Here is a 15453-nt window from a genome sequence, read left to right on the forward strand (position 1 = left end):
AGACTTTACTCCAGGTCATGCTAACCCCTGGTTTGCCATGGAGTTTCCTGGAAACCCCAAGGGAAACCCCAGCTGTTTCTACACAGCACACACACACTCCTTACATAGCCATTGATGGTACTGAGAAGCCCCCCATAACCATGTCTATTGTGGAAAGGGGGGCTGCTCAATGCCAGCGATGGGCATGGCAAAGTAAGGAGCTTGCGTCGGTAGTGGGTCATGGTTTGGCGCAGGGATGGGCATGTAAACACCCCCCCCCCCCCATCCTTATGCTGTCCCTGGGACTGACCCAGGTGAGCACCGGGACCAGAATCGCACAGGATCAGCCCCTGCTCTCCTGGCCCATCTGCTCAGTGCCTAGGTTAGGACTCACTAAGAATGGGAGGACAGGGGAATTAGCAATAGCATTTACATTTCTACCTTGGAGTCCTGCAGGGATCGAACTCACAGCCTTGTGGCTGCAGGACTGCGCCGCCAGGGCTCCTTCCTTGAGTCTTTCTTGGCAAAGTGAGTTGGCATGGCTGTGTGGGACCTGAGCAGAGCAGTGGAGGATAGGAACTCTTGGAGACGTCTCATCCACAGGCTCACCATGCGTTGGGGCCGACTCGAGGTTAGTTAACAGCAACAGCATGCTAAGGTAGGACAGTAGCAATAGCATTTGCCTTTCTGTACTGCTTCATAGTGAACTCAGTACAGTACTCTTAGTGGTTGACAGCATGTAAGCCAATTACCCCCAACAAGCTGGGGACTCATTTTCCTGACCTATGAAAGGATGGAAGGCTGAGGAGTCAACCTTGGAGTCCTGCAGGGATTGAACTCACAACCTTGTGGCTGCAGTATAGGCATTTAACCATTGCACCACCAGGGCTCTGTTACACATTGATAACGGATGGCATAGGATCTGGGATGTTTTATTAATACAATAACTGCCAGATAGAACACATAGTATATAAACCTTTCTCAGAGAGATGATTTCCCTTTATAGAATACCCTGACAGCTTTCAGACACTGAATCCAGTGGCTCAAGACCTGGGTCTCTGGAAGAACATCATATGCAAGGCCTCATACTAATTCACCCTGTCATTGTCATTCATTGCTGCTGCTTTCACTTTTATATCCTCTTCCATCAGCATCTTTTTTTGTTTCATCTCTCTTTGTTTGTTACATGATTGCGTTGGATTTGTTAAATTGCTAGCTATTAAATTTGAATCTATCGCTCTACGTGAAACCAATAATTTTTTAAAAGAAGTCTTACATTACTCCTTAATTGTCATGAATATTCTGAGCAATCTTTTCTCAGTCTGCTTGCCAAGATAGTAGAATCATAGAATCATAGAGTTGGAAGAGACCACAAGGGCCCTGATCCAGTCCCACCCCCTTCTGCCATGCAGGAAATCCAATCAAAGCATCCTCAATAGATGGCCATCCAGCCTCTGCTTAAAGACCTCCAAAGAAGGAGACTCCACCACAATCTCCGAGGAAGGAGTGTGTTCCTCTGTTGAACAGCCCTTACTCCCAGGAAGTTCCTCTTAATGTTGAGCTGGAATCTCTTTTCCTGCAGCTTGCATCCATTGCTCCATTGTCTCCTATTCTCTGGAGCAGCAGAAAAAAAAGCTTGCTCCCTCCTCAATATGACATCCCTTCAAATATTTAAACAGGGCTCTCCTATCACCTCTTAACCTTCTTTTCTCCAGGCTAAACATCCCCAGCTCCCTGAGTCCTTCCTCATAGGGCTTCATGGTTTCCAGACCCTTCACCATTTTAGTCGCTCTGCCAATCATTATTTTTTAGTGAAATCAGTTTATAATTCTTTGTTTTATGTCTGAAACAAAAGCAAAGTTTGAATGGCCCTGTGACAACTATGGAGCTTATTGAAGCAATTCAAAGGATTCAATCTGGGAAAGTTCCAGTCCTGCAGCATATGATGAGAAATGTGAAGGCAAGCGATGGCAGCCTTTAAAAAAGGTGGTGAGTTATTGGGAAAAGGGCAGATGTCAGAGTCTTGGGGGAATGTCTACATTACAGTGATTTATAAGGAAGATACAGATAACACATTAACAAAGAATTATAGACCTATTTCACTGCAGAATGTTCTTTAAATGTCTGGATGAGGTGTAGGCTGTGTGTGTGTGTGTGTGTGTGTGCCCTTAGCTTGGTGAGTGATCTGATCAGAATGAATATTACTTTCTCTTGAACATCCTTTTAGAAAATAGTAGTGGGGGAAAAAGTGACATCCTGAAATCTTGGTCATCTTGACTATTGGCCTTCATTCGTGAAAGAATGTCTTCTTTCTGTAAGCTTTCCCACTGCCGTGGTATTGCTCCCTTTCCTTTGAAAACACCCTTCTGGGCTTTCTCTAATTCACTTCTAAAGTGGCAGATGAACCATTTCCAATAATCCTGTGCAGAATTTCCAAGCAGATGGTAAATGTCTTGTCGGATGTCCCACTTGGCATAATCTGATCCTGCCATTTGGAATTCTGAACAAGGAATCTTCTCCTCGTCGAACAGGAGGGAGTAGTTTCCACTTACAATAGTGGAGCAGGTTTCAATGACAAGATGGTTTGTTCCTTCCCACTGGATTCCAGTCAGGGCCTGTGGGCGATGGAAGGGAGTTCTGTGCGCTCCGTCATGCCCTGGAATTGTGTTTGTGCAGACAGCTTTGCAAAAGGGACATTGCTTCAGGCACCCAGAGAACTGCTCCAAGAGGATCTCGTGAGGTTTGGCAATAAAGGGTTCAAAGTCTGTTGTCATGAATTCCTGTTTCAGTTGATCTAGCACAGCTGCCAGTGAATCACTGATGGCTTCTTCAATGGCCCGAATGTTTGCCACCTCCTGGTGCTCGATGCTTGCTAAGGTGTGCCTGGGGAGGACCAGGTCATCTCCGACCGCGAGGCAGAATTCATCCAGCCACAAAGAGGCATTGCCCCCTTTATCTTCAGCAGTTCTCGTGGAGTCATTGATAGCCTGACTGAGCAGCTTTTGGAAAGCAGAGAGATGAGTATTTAATACATCCTTTAATCTTGGCTGCTTTTTATCTAAGCAGTATTGATCAACTCGTCGCCTAATGAATTCCCCCATATAGTAATTGGGGTGATAAATGTACTCCATGTATTTCTCAAAGTGTTCCTGTTCGGCCAGATGGATGAGCATGTACTTTTCCAGCATCTTTCGATTACTGAAAGCGGGGTCTTCGGCCTTCATGATGTTAGCTATGTGGATGGCAGCCTTTTCATGGATGGCATCCCGGATTGCCAATCTTAGACTGTTGCACAAAAAGACAGCAAACGTCGTGACAGATTTTGCTCCTTGGCAGGAGATGGCAAATGACTGAAAGAAGTCTTCCCTCTTGCTTTCGAGAAAGAAGGAAGGGTCATTCTCTTTCTGCAGCTTCTGGTGCATCTCTGTAAACCTTTTGGCTGCCTTCTGGCACAAATAGAGGGCTATGTCCACTCGGTATGAAGTTGGCGGGGTCAGGTCCGGATCTGTGAAGGTAGACATTTCCTCATTGATGATCTGCACTATCTCATGGAAATAGGAGGAGCTATAGTTCATACTTTCCTTTTCTTTCGTTTGAACATAGTTGTTAACCAGCTGCTCCAGAGAGTCTGTTAACGAACGTACCGTAATCAGGGCTAGCTCAGGTTTCTTAGCTTTTCTTTTCATTTCTGGGATTCGTTGAGAGAGTTTATCGGTGAATTCCCTCCATTTCTTCGTTAGCCAGGTCTCAGCGGAGATATACTGAGGAGACTCACAAGGGAAGCGCGTCAGTTTAGCAGAGGTTTTAATTCTCTCACTGATCCCAGGCTCGCTTTTGAAGCGCTCGCAGAGGAAGTGCTCCACATCCACCTGGATGCTGACATGACTGGTGTGAGACACAGGAGGAGAGACGGCGCTCATCCACCCGGCCCACATGCTGTTAAACTTCTCTCTCAGTTCATGCTCACTCAGCGCTTTGTGCATGAACTGTTTGGCTAATTCTTTGCTTCTCTGAAGGATCTCATCTTGAAATGTAGACCTCTTTTGTTCAAAACTCCTCCAGCGACTCTTCAGATTAATGCTTCTTTCACAATTTCGGCAAGTTGTATTAACAAGCTCTTCCGTTAAGAAGTCCAATTTAATTTTCGTGTTCCCTTTCCATTGAATTGTTTGCTTTCGGTATTTATCCTCACAAAAATATTTATCAAAATCCACCATAATCTTTGCATATTTGTTTTTAATGCTTTCCGTCAGAGATGCTCGGTCTACGCTGTGGAGTTTGTCATTCTGAATCTGGATCATCAGCCTGCGCTCTTGATCCAGCACAAAACTCCTCAGTTCCCACGACCACTTGCTATATTTGTTTTCTAACCTGCTGTAGGCAGCAATCTCCAAGGTATTTTTGAAGCTGAAAACAAACGTTTCATTCAACAGAGCCTCCCACAGGCTCTGAATGTGGAGTTTCAATTCAGACATCTTGAGAAGACCCTCTTGGGCGGATTTTTCTTTTGCATCCGTGAGGATCTTGCACTTCAGTTCTTGTATGTTTTGGCTGTAGCCGGGGTTTGGGGGCGCCATGGGCGGCTCTCCTTCCCAGAGGTGAGAAAAGTAGTGAACGTGGGAGTTCACGTCGAAGTGGATCACATCGCTGAAAGAGCTCACCTCACAGGATTCCTGCTGGGCTGCCGTGACAGCCATTTCGTCCAGGTTTTGCTGGATGCATCTCCGGGTTTCCCTGTTTTTCTCTTCCCTGGCTATTTCCCCAACGTTCTGGTGCACAAACAAGCAGCTGGGGGAAAGGTTTACTTGCTTCATCCTCAGAAATGCCTGTACGACAATCTGAAGGACATCTTGCATTTCTGAGGGGTTCTCTCCAAAGATATTGATCACGGTCATGTTGCCGAGACCAATGACAAAGGTGGCCAGCTCATTATCCCGATTAAACATCGATCGGTCTGTTTCTTTTGCAGCCCGAAGTCCTTCTGTATCTACAATGAGCAAGAAGTCCAGTTCCAGCACTGGCCGGAGCTTGTCGCTTATCTTAACCAGTTGCATGAATGCGCCTCTGGTGCATCTCCCTGGGCTGGCGCGGAGCTGAAGGCCGAACATGGCATTCAGGAGGGTTGACTTTCCCGAGCTCTGGATGCCAAGGACGGAGAGGACAAACACTTCTTTGTCACCTAGCTTCTCGGCCAGTTTGTCCAAGACGGCACTCACCCATTTCAGTGGCACGTGCGAAGCATCGCCGTCCATCAGCTCAATGGGATAGCCCAGCTCCATCATGTCAGCCGCTATCTGGGGCAGCAACTGGACGGCCTGTTTATCCGGCGGCGACGTCACGTCCAGAGCTTCGTAAAGCTGACCAATCTCTCTCAGAAGGTGCTCTAAGCCAAAGGTGGACTCACTTATTTCACTTGCTACCTCTTCTAGCTTACGAGGTGAGTAACCATCTTCTCCCACCTGCTTTTGGGTCCACAGATTGTGGTAAATCACTTGAAGCTCTGCAAGATGGTCTGAAGTCAAGTCAGCTAGTAATACCTTCATCCACTGCAGAAAGTACATTTTGATGTTCTGCGAAGGGGAAAACAGACCCGTAAGCAGAGACTTCATCAGGTCGTTGAGGGGGGAGGCCTGATTCAACTGCTTTTGCCTTATTATTTGCTTTTGGGAGTTGATTTGGCTAATCTGCTGCTCCAGGCCCATGTTCTTATGGTCCTGCAGATGGGTCTGTTCTCTGTCTTTCTCACACCACTGGAGCCACAAGGGTCCTTGCAGAGGAAGGAGTCTCCTTTTGGCTTCCAACATGTTTTCCTTTTTCAGAATACTAACCACACTTTCCGCCGTTGCTTTGCCTATTTTACACTCCTCTTTGTCTTCATCTACAAGGAAGCCATGCTTCTGGGCAATAGGGGCACACTGCTCAAGACTGTAAAAGTTGTTTGAAAGCCTTAGGGTAGACTTAATTTCTTGTATCAGCTGTTCAATTAATTCTGCTTCGTTACGGTTCTTGGCTGCAATTTTGATTCGTTTCTCGTGTTTGTTCATTAAAATTTGCTCTTTGTCCACACAGAGAAAGATGAAAGGCTGCGGAGACTTGAGGAGTTCTTTCAGGAAAGTGCCGCTGTCTCCCGTCCTGTCATTGTCTGACAAGAGAATGACCGTGACTGAGGCTATCTCTTGCAAAAATTCAACTTGTTCCTTATGTTCCACTGCATTCCCATGGAGGTTAGTGAATGCAACACAACTGTCAAAAGAGTCGTCATTCTTCCCGCTTGGACAATACCAAGCAATTTCCGCAACACCTTTCATCAGAAGACAGTTTTTGCTGCTCCCTTTGCAGTGACGGTGGAAAAAGACGTCATGCTTTTGCTTACTCAGCAGGTGATTCAGAAGCTGGGACTTAGAGACTGGAGACGTGCTAAATCTTATGAAGGACACCAGAGGTGTCCTGGCTTGATAGATTAGTTCGTCTTTGCATTTTCTGATCCTCTTCTCTTGAAATTCCTGGGTGCATTGCCATTTCTTGTTAACCTGGCAGGGGGACCAGAGAGGGAATTCTATCTGTGAAGTACAGGGATTTGGCACCAAAAGTGGGAGGGCAAACTGGCAGACTGAGAGCTTGGTTGCCATGTACTGCCTGGTGAAGTCGTCCGCACAAAGGAAAATGGCCATCTGGATGTCCATGGGGTGGATGTGCTTGCGACTGCTCTGGACATCTTCGTGGCACGTGTCAGGAGTGGCATCGTCAAAAATGTAGTCCAAGTCATCTAAACATTTGTCTGACGCCTCCACGAAATCTGACATATTGTCTTGTACTGTGCAAATGTTCTCCTTGCATGATAGGTACCTTGCCCGATAATCTAGCATTAATAGCTTTTCCAGGAAATAAAGGGGAAGCTCTCTTTCAGCGCTGGGCTGTTGATCGTATGAAGATATTTTGTGAATGAGGTGGAAGTCTGTCATTTGCATTTTATTTGGATAATACTTCTCCAAGTCAAGCATCTTGATCAAATCCAGAAACTCGTGATTTGTGATATTGCTGCATCTTGGGTTGTGGCTGAAATCCAGATCTTTGCATTCTGTGTTCCCTGATGGGTTGCTGGCCTGGAATATACCTTCTAACTCTCTTACGACACACTCTTTCTGTTGCTCATAATTTGTGGCTTCATAATTCCCATCAACAAGGTAAGCCAAATCTTCCTCCAGCAAATTCCAGTCATTCTGGATGTTATGCCTTCTAAGGACATTGGCAACTTCATCTCCCCAGGATTCCTGCATGTGCTCCTTCATAAAAGTCAAGCGTCTTCCCTTCTCCTCCGGAGGCACTTCTTTGCCGTCGGCTGATGTTGCCAGACCCATCAGGACAACGTAAGCCTGAGCACGAGGAGCATGCAGTTTGACAAGAGCCTGATGCTTCTCATACGCTTCTTTTATTTTCTGTAAAATGAAGTCAATTTGTGAGGATCCGAGACGATATTGGAAGAAATCGTTTTCCACGTTATATCCTACGCTGTGCGCAATGGACAGCAGTAACAGGGCTGTCTCTTCCTGGGAGCCCTCCCTCAGGGCCTTCAGTAAGGAGCAGAATCTGAAGCTCAGCTCAGTGGAAACCTTTGCCATTGCCTCCTCTGCTGCTTGTCCAGGCTCCTCCTCAGCCTCCTCTATGCTCTTCTTCATTTGCTGAAGGATCCCAGTCAAGTCAGCCAGGGTTGGGACCCAGACATCCGTGTCTTGCTGTTTCTGCTCTGGACCAAAGACCCACCTCATAATCTCTGAGGAACTGGGAAAGTTTGGGACTGAATAGATGTGTGGCTCCAGAAGGCGGCGGAGAAGAAATCTGACATTAGCAGTGTTCTTGGGCAGAGAACGTTTGTATAATAAAACGCTTTGTTCCAGGAAATCTTGAAGCGCCTGATTTGAAAGGCATAGGTTAATCCACATGCGGTCTGATTTAGTAGTTGCGTACAGCTTCTCTTTGAAACGAACCAGTTCCTCCAATTTCTCTTGCTCCCCGGTGATCTTCCATGCCTTGATGTTCTCCAGGAATGCCCTGGCCTCTTCCTCTGCCACAATCAGCTCCTCGCCATGCAGCACTTCTACTTTTTTGCCAGTCAGGGCCGCATAGCAGTCCCTTAGACTGTTAGCTATTGCAAGAACATCTTCGAAATCTTTCTTGTGGTTGGCTAAGACAATCTCCCAGACAGGGATGAACTTGTCTCTCCGGTCAATGACGCTCCAGGTTTTGTTACTGGCCAGCAGACCAGATTTCCAAGGGGTCAGCAAATCTGCTTCAGGGGGGCCGCCTGTTTTGGACACAAAGAGCTCAGCAGCCATTTGAGCAGCCTGTCTGTTGGCATCTTCGGATGACGCTGAGGAGCTTGTCCAGGATCCCTTAACACCACAGACAGCCCCCCCAAGAACATTTGCACCGTTGGGCTCTGCCTTGGGCCTTGGGTCCTTGGGGTCTTCCTCAGAGGCAACGCTACCAGCAGAGCTGCATCCTGTGTTGAAGCTGAGGATGCGTGAGATTTGCATCTTGATCTCTTGTCGCTTGTCGGCCTTAAAGCCCTCGGAAGAGACCCTCTGCCAGAATATCCCACCCAGATGCAGGGGTCCCTGGTTGACATGGGAGCCAAAAGTGTTGAAAAAGCCCTCACATCTGTTCTTTAGTATCTTCTCCTTGTCTTTATCTGAAACATGTCTCAAAAGTTGTTCCATCTTTCTAAGGTCTTGCAAAGCTGGATGGGAAAGCTTCAGCTGGTCCTTTGGAAAGTGGCATGACGCTATTGGGACATAATTATACTGGGTTGTGCAAATATAGGAATGTTCAGAGCAAGACCTGGAGCTCTCTTTGGATTCTGAAGAATGCCTGTAGCTACTGCTGCTCTCTATATATTCTTCCCCAATCCCATATTTAAATGCAAGGCCAAAGCTGAGGCCCAACTGCTCTACGGTCTTCCTGAATTTTGATTCTGCTTCTGAAGAGGAAAAGTCCCTTCTCTCAGACTGGGGCCCTTGGCTTGGACCAAGGAGCTGGAAGCCTTCTGGGATCTGGATGAGCTGCTCTCGCTTCTGCACACAGTCTCCCAGATTGCAGGTTTGGAAAATGCCCTGCAGAGCCAGGCCTCCCGATGCCCATCTTAAAATGTCGTCATCAGAGAGGTTCTCATTTCTGGCCGCTGACTCTTCCGCCAGGGCCCTTTGCTGGTGCCTCTTCTCTACCTCCTCTTTCAAGCTCTCTTTAGGTTCCTTCCAGCCTTCAGGGGGGACATCCATAGCCTGCCGCAGGGCCTCCTCCTTCTTCCTCCCAGCTGCTTCTTCCCGGGTTTGTACTTTTTCCAGCTCCTCTCTCATCTCTGCCAGGGCTGACTTGGCCCATTCCTCTCTCTTCTTCTTCAGCATCTCCAGCTGCTGCTCCTTTTGCTGAGCTGCTGTGTCCTCCTGGCTCTCCATCTCCAGCAACTGGGATGATCTCTGTTTGTCCCAATGGGATTCTTTCCAAAACAGTGACTTTTAGTGGGGCTCTGATCTCATTGCATCTGCCAGCAGTGTTACTCCTACCGAATGAATAACAAAATCAGTATTTGGTCTGCAAGAACTAATTGCTAATATTGTAAGCAAGTTTTACAAACCAATGTTTTTCTTACTTACATTCAGACTTGAGCACCAGAGACAACATATTCATTGGTTGTTCGAGCTTCTGGTGCAATTCTCTTCTAGTTTCCAGATCTTTTCTTACAGATAAGGCTGTAAAGAAGACATCAGAAAGAGGAACATTAATAGAAAGATAACCCTCCTCAGCTTTGGAAATATCATAGAACTTTCTCTCCAGGAAATAGCTCTCCCACACTTTCTATCTGGCATTGCGGAAACACTCATCATCATCATCATCATCTCTGGTCTTTTCCCCAGAACTGAGACTCAGGGCAGCTTAAAACAAGTACACTGCAGCTAAAAAAATCCATAGGTCAACATTAAATAGAATTAAACTCTTCACAATATTGAAGCTATTTAAAACACACCCGAAAAAGGGATTAAAAGGTATTTTTATTAATCAACACCTTTCAACAATGCAATAAAGTGCCTTCTAAAGTGCTTTAGAAGCCTGTTCACATTTTAAAAACGTCTTTGCCTTAACTTGTGTCAGCTGCGTTGGCTGGGCTTCTATGGCCCTTCAATTGGCCGGTTTTAGAGAAACGGTCAGGATGAGAGGCCTTGCTTTCTAGCTGCAGGAGGTTTTGCTGTGCTATTTCCTGCAATACTAGATGGAGTGATGCGTTGTACCACTGTGAAGCCTCCCAATGCGATGTCTCCTCTCCACGCATCTGCTCCTTAACCACTCCATATATCATAAACAAACTTTCCACTCAGCATCATCAGTGGTACAGCACATAGAATCAGAGAATCGTAGAGTTGGAAGAGACCCAAAAGGCCATCCAGTCGAACCCCTTTATTCTGCCATGCAGCAAATCCAATCAAAGCATCCCCAATAGATGGCCATCCAGCCTCTGCTTAAAGACCTCCAAGGAGGGAGACTCCATTACACTCCGAGGAAGGAGTTTGTTCCTCTGTCGAACAGCCCTTACTCTCAGGAAGTTCCTCCTAATGTTGAGCTGGAATCTCTTTTGCTGGAGCTTGCATCCATTGCTCCATTGGGTCCTGTACTCTGGAGCAGCAGAAAATAAGCTTGTTCCCTCCTCAACATGACATCCCTTCAAATATTTAAACAGAGCTATCATATCACCTCTTAACCTTCTCTTCTCCAGGCTAAACATCCCCAGCTCCCTCAGGCGTTCCTCATAGGGTTTCATGGTTTCCAGACCCTTCACCATTTTAGTTGCCCTCCTTTGGACACATGGCTCCACTTTCTCAGCATCCTTTTTGAATTGTTTTGCCCAGAACTGGACACAGGATTATTCCAGGGGAGGCCTGGCCAAAGTAGAATAGAGTGGCCCTATTACTTCCCTTGATCTAGACACTGTACTTCTATTGATGCAGCCTAAAATCACATTGACATTGTTGGCTGCCTCATGTTCAACTTGTGGTCTACCTGCATTCCCAGATCCCCAAAAATAAATTTTCTTAAGCCAAGTGTCCCCCATAATCCTCTATCTGCATTTTATTTTTCTGCCTTAAGTTACATTTCTCTGTGTTGAAGTTCATTTTGTTAGCTTTGGCTCAGCTTTCTAGTCTATTCACATCATTTTGGATTCTGATCCTGTCCTCTGGAGTATTAGCTACTCCTCCTAATTTGGTGTCATCTGCAAATCTGATAAGTATGGCCCCATTCCTTCATGCAAGTCATTGATAAAGATGTTGAATAGCAGACTGGGCCCAGGACCCCCACTGGACACCCCACTGGTCACTTTTCTCCAGGATGAAAAGGAGCTATTATTGAGCACCCTTTGAGTATGGCTGGTCAACCAATTGCAAATCCATGTAACATCCCTTCATCCGGTACTGCATGAAATTACAACATACAGCAAAAGCTAGCTAGCAAGCATGGCAGGAACCTAGATCCTGGCACCAGTGATCCTGGACATGATCCTAACCAGTAGTTGGTCACTGGGATTAAAGCAGTTGATTCTATCCTCATTACCACACTACATTCGTATAGTGCTGCCATTCCACTTTTACAGCTCTGGCTGCCTCTTGTGGCATTCTGGGGTTTGTAGTTCAGTGAAGCCTAAGAGCTCCCTGGCTGAGAATTCTAAATGCCTCTCCTTAAACTGCAAATCCCAGAATGCAACAGGAGGCATCCAGAGCAGTTAAAGTGGAATAGCAGCATTATAAGAGTATAGTGCAGTAATTTAACATGAACAAAATACATACCAATAATATACAAAATTATACTGTTTGTTGTTACTGCCCTCGAATCTCAACCCAAGGCAACTGAGCCTCAGTCCTCCACTGCTCTGCCCAGCTCCCACAAACTCATGCTTGTGATTTCCTCTATAGAGCCCATCCATCTGGTTTGTGGTCTTCCTCTCTTTCTGCATCTCTGTATCTTTCCTAGCATTCTTGTCTTTTCCAATGGGTCCTCCCTTTTCATGATGTGTCCATAGTATGGCAGCCTCAGTTTTGCCATCTTGGCTTCCAGGGAGATCTCCAGATTGATCTGCTCTAGGACCCATTTATTTGGGGGGTTTTGGCCATCCTCAGCACTCTCCTCCAGCCCTACATCTCAAATGAATTAACTTTGCTCCTGTCGGCTTTCTTAACTGTCCAGCTCTTGCATCTATCTATACATGGCGATAGGGAATACAACAGCTTGCAAGATTCTAACTTTTGTGCTCAGTTCTATATCTTTACATATTAGGATCTTTTCTAGTTCTTTCAAAGCTGCCCTCCCCATTCTTCGCCTCCTTCCGATTTCCTGGCTGCAGTCCCTGTCCTTTCAGTGTTCGATCCAGGTATGAGAATTCTTTGACTATTTCTATTTCCTCATTGTCTCTGAACTGGAAAAACAAACAAACGTAATTATAACAATTTGCATTATGTGCAAATAATAATTTGCATAGATGCCTGGATCATAGAATCATAGAATCCTAGAGTTGGAAGAGACCCCAAGAAGGTCCGCCCAGTTCTACCCCATTCTGCCATGCAGGAACTCACAATCCAAGCATCCCTGACATGGCCCTCCAGCCTCTGTTTACCAAAGGAGGAGACTGGAAGATGGCAACCCTATCTGGAGGTGGCCTGAGTCCAAGCCCTTGTCTAGCTTATCTCTGAACCTTCAGCCATGAGAGGGAAGCTGGGAGCAGGGCCAAGCAGTTGAACAGCAACAGCAGACAAGCCGTCTGCAAGCAAAGCCCAGCTCCCCACACACCTCTCAACTGTGCAGTCTAGATGAGCAGCCACATAAGTGGCATTGGTAGCTGCAGTTAAGTGTTGCCCATCTTAGTCCGGCTCCAACACAGCAAGGACAGGGACCCCGTGGAGCTCCAGCTGCTGGTCAGTCTTGCAGCTGGATGGCAAGCAGCTAGAGAGGAGCAGCCAGGAAAGGCATTCGGATGGGCACAGAGCCAGGAGGGCAGTGGGGCCGAGCGCTGGCAGGCAGGCAGGCAGGCAGGGAGGGTGGTGCAGAAGGCCGACTAAGGCCCCATTTCCAAATGTTAGAAGCGGCAGCCTAGAGCGGCCAGAGCACCACAAAGACAGGCTCACAGCTGGAGGAACTGTGCAGAAGAGCAGTGGCCAGAGGAGCCTGGCAGGAGCCCCCAAGAAGTCCCCACAGGGACACTGCCTCCTGGCAGATTTGAGGAGCAAGTCTGGGACTGGAGGGGGGTTGTCTTACCTGCCCACTTGCTGGCTCTGCTCTCCAGCAACACACAGAAGAGCCATGGCCTCCTTGCAGGCTTCTTGGTTCTTCCGAATACAGTGGTACCTCGGGATACGAAATACCCAGGTTACGAAATTTTCAGGATACGAAAAAAAAAATTAAAAAAAAATTTTCCGGGTTAAGAAAGTTTTTTCGGGTTACGAAAAAACTTTTGGTGCTTTTCGGCGCGATTTCACACGGAATCGCGGCTTTTCCCCATTAGCGCCTATGGGGATTCGGCTTGCGAAAGCCTTTCGGGTTACGAAATTGACAGCGGAACGAATTAATTTCGTAACCCGAGGCACCACTGTAGTGAGAAGCTCTCCTTCCAGGAAGAATGAGCCCAAGGCTGTTTCACTTTTACTATTTGCTAAGAGAGATGGGGACAAAGAGTATCCCCACCCAGAGAAAGGGAAAGAGAAAGTGGTTTGGGTGGGCTGAAAGCCAAAGGACACCCAGGAGGGGCTTTCCAGCCTGGCAGATTGTTCATTTCCAACTGCAGACTGCAGGCTTGGGCTGGGAGCATGGGGCTGGCCCACAGCAGTGGGCAAAAGGGGGGAGCTAATCGGAAAAGAAGCACATGCCCCCTCCCCACAGATGCAGAGTCTTTGGATCCAAAGGGTCACACACACCCCTCGCCCCCAGAATAAGCTGCTTGAGAGTAAGTGAGACCCCTTGGCTTTCCTTCCAGGGACATGGAGCAAAGGTGCAAAGAGAGAATGGATCCCACTTGGAGAGCAAAGTCCAGTTGGCTTGGAGGGCTTATGTTTGCATTGGCATCTCTCCAGAGGGTCAGTGTGCTGCAGTGGTCTGAGCGTTGGACCAAGAACTCGGGAGACCAGAGTTTGAATCCCTTCTCAGCCAAGGAAAACCACTGGGTGATCTTGGGTGAGTGAGGCACACACTCTCAGCCCCAGAACCCCCTGTGATAAGTTCACTTTTGGGTCCCATAAGTCATAGAATCATAGAGTTGGAAGGGACCCCAAATCCACCCAGTCCAACCTTGATCATTCCCATTTAAAACCGGTTCTGTTCCTGGTGCGATTGATTGCAATTGCAAGGAAGGGAGGCAAAAGCAAAAAATGCTTTTTTGAGAGAGAAGTTTCTCTGTGGTCCTTTGCAGAAGAATCGATTCTGAAGCGAGATCAATCAGTGGGAACGACAGATCAGAATTGATTCACTCTGGAAGGGAGGGACACATGGCAGAGGGGTGTTTACCACCCCTCCTCTGTTTTTGACAGATCCACCTTCCCCCCCAGTGCTGCCTTTTGTACTTTTCAAAAAAGAAAATAAAAGTGATTGAACTTTCGATAGATGGATTTTGCAACTACTTGCAAAGCTGCAAAATCAGTCTATTGAAAATTCGTCAATTTTATTTAAAAACCCCACACAAACCCTCCGTCCGCCGCCTGGTCCCCTCCCGGCCTCACCTCCGCTGCCTTTGTTCCCCTGGCTCTGACCTTTCCTCACCACACTCTCTCAACCTCCACACACACACACACACACACATTTTCCAAGCCGGGCTGCCGCTGACGTCGCATGTGATTGACGGGGGGATGACAATCGTGGCAAAAATAGGCAATTACATGGGGATAAGGAAAAAATCCACTTTAAAGTGGGAAGAAGGGACCTTTGGGGATTGATTTCCAAAACGGGGCAAGGGCGAATCAGGAAGCACTTTAAATTGCAAGCGGGAATGACCCCTTTCTGTCAGGAAGTTCTGCCTAATGTTGAGCTGGAATCTCTTTTCCTGGAGCTTCCATCCATTGCGTTTCTGTATGTGTCCTAATCTCTGGAGCAGCAGGAAACAAGCTTGCTCCCTCCTCAATATGACATCCCTTCAAGTATTTAAACAGGGCTCTCATATCACCTGTTAACCTTCTCTTCTCCAGGCTAAACATCTCCAGCTCCCTAAGTCTCTCCTCATAGGGCTCCATGGTTTCCAGACCCTTCACCATTTTGGTCACCCTCCTTTGGACACATGGCTCCAGTTTGTCAACATCCTTTTTGAAGGAGAGAGGTGTGGATGGTGGGCATCTGTGGGCATGGGCCTCTGCTTAGAAGTGGTGGCTCCTCACTGGGCTCATTGCCATCCATGGGGAGGGAGCAAGTGGATGGCCGCCCTTTTTGGCAGAAGCGAATGGCAGAGCAAAGACA

At 47.2% G+C, this 15453-nt stretch overlaps 1 protein-coding gene and 1 long non-coding RNA gene across 2 annotated transcripts in view; both read right to left on the reverse strand.

Annotated features, from left to right (window-relative positions):
* LOC149310289 (interferon-induced very large GTPase 1-like) overlaps positions 1–8696 on the reverse strand; it is a 12679-nt gene extending 3983 nt beyond the window's left edge. The window contains exon 1 of the mRNA XM_089528366.1: positions 2532–8696. Within this exon, the coding sequence (XP_089384492.1) occupies positions 2532–8696 (6165 nt within the window). The remainder of the gene's footprint in view (positions 1–2531) is intronic.
* A 379-nt stretch (positions 8697–9075) lies between these two features.
* LOC149310290 (uncharacterized) lies at positions 9076–13347 on the reverse strand. Its single transcript, XR_016281635.1, has 3 exons — positions 13273–13347; positions 9630–9725; positions 9076–9535 (listed from the first exon to the last, which is right to left on the reverse strand). It is a non-coding gene; the product is annotated as an uncharacterized LOC149310290 (long non-coding RNA).
* Between the last annotated feature and the right edge of the window lie 2106 nt (positions 13348–15453).

This window comes from Sceloporus occidentalis, unplaced genomic scaffold (assembly GCF_023333645.1).
Source record: "Sceloporus occidentalis isolate IW3139 unplaced genomic scaffold, rSceOcc1.0.p SCAF_6, whole genome shotgun sequence".
Taxonomy (NCBI): domain Eukaryota; kingdom Metazoa; phylum Chordata; class Lepidosauria; order Squamata; family Phrynosomatidae; genus Sceloporus; species Sceloporus occidentalis.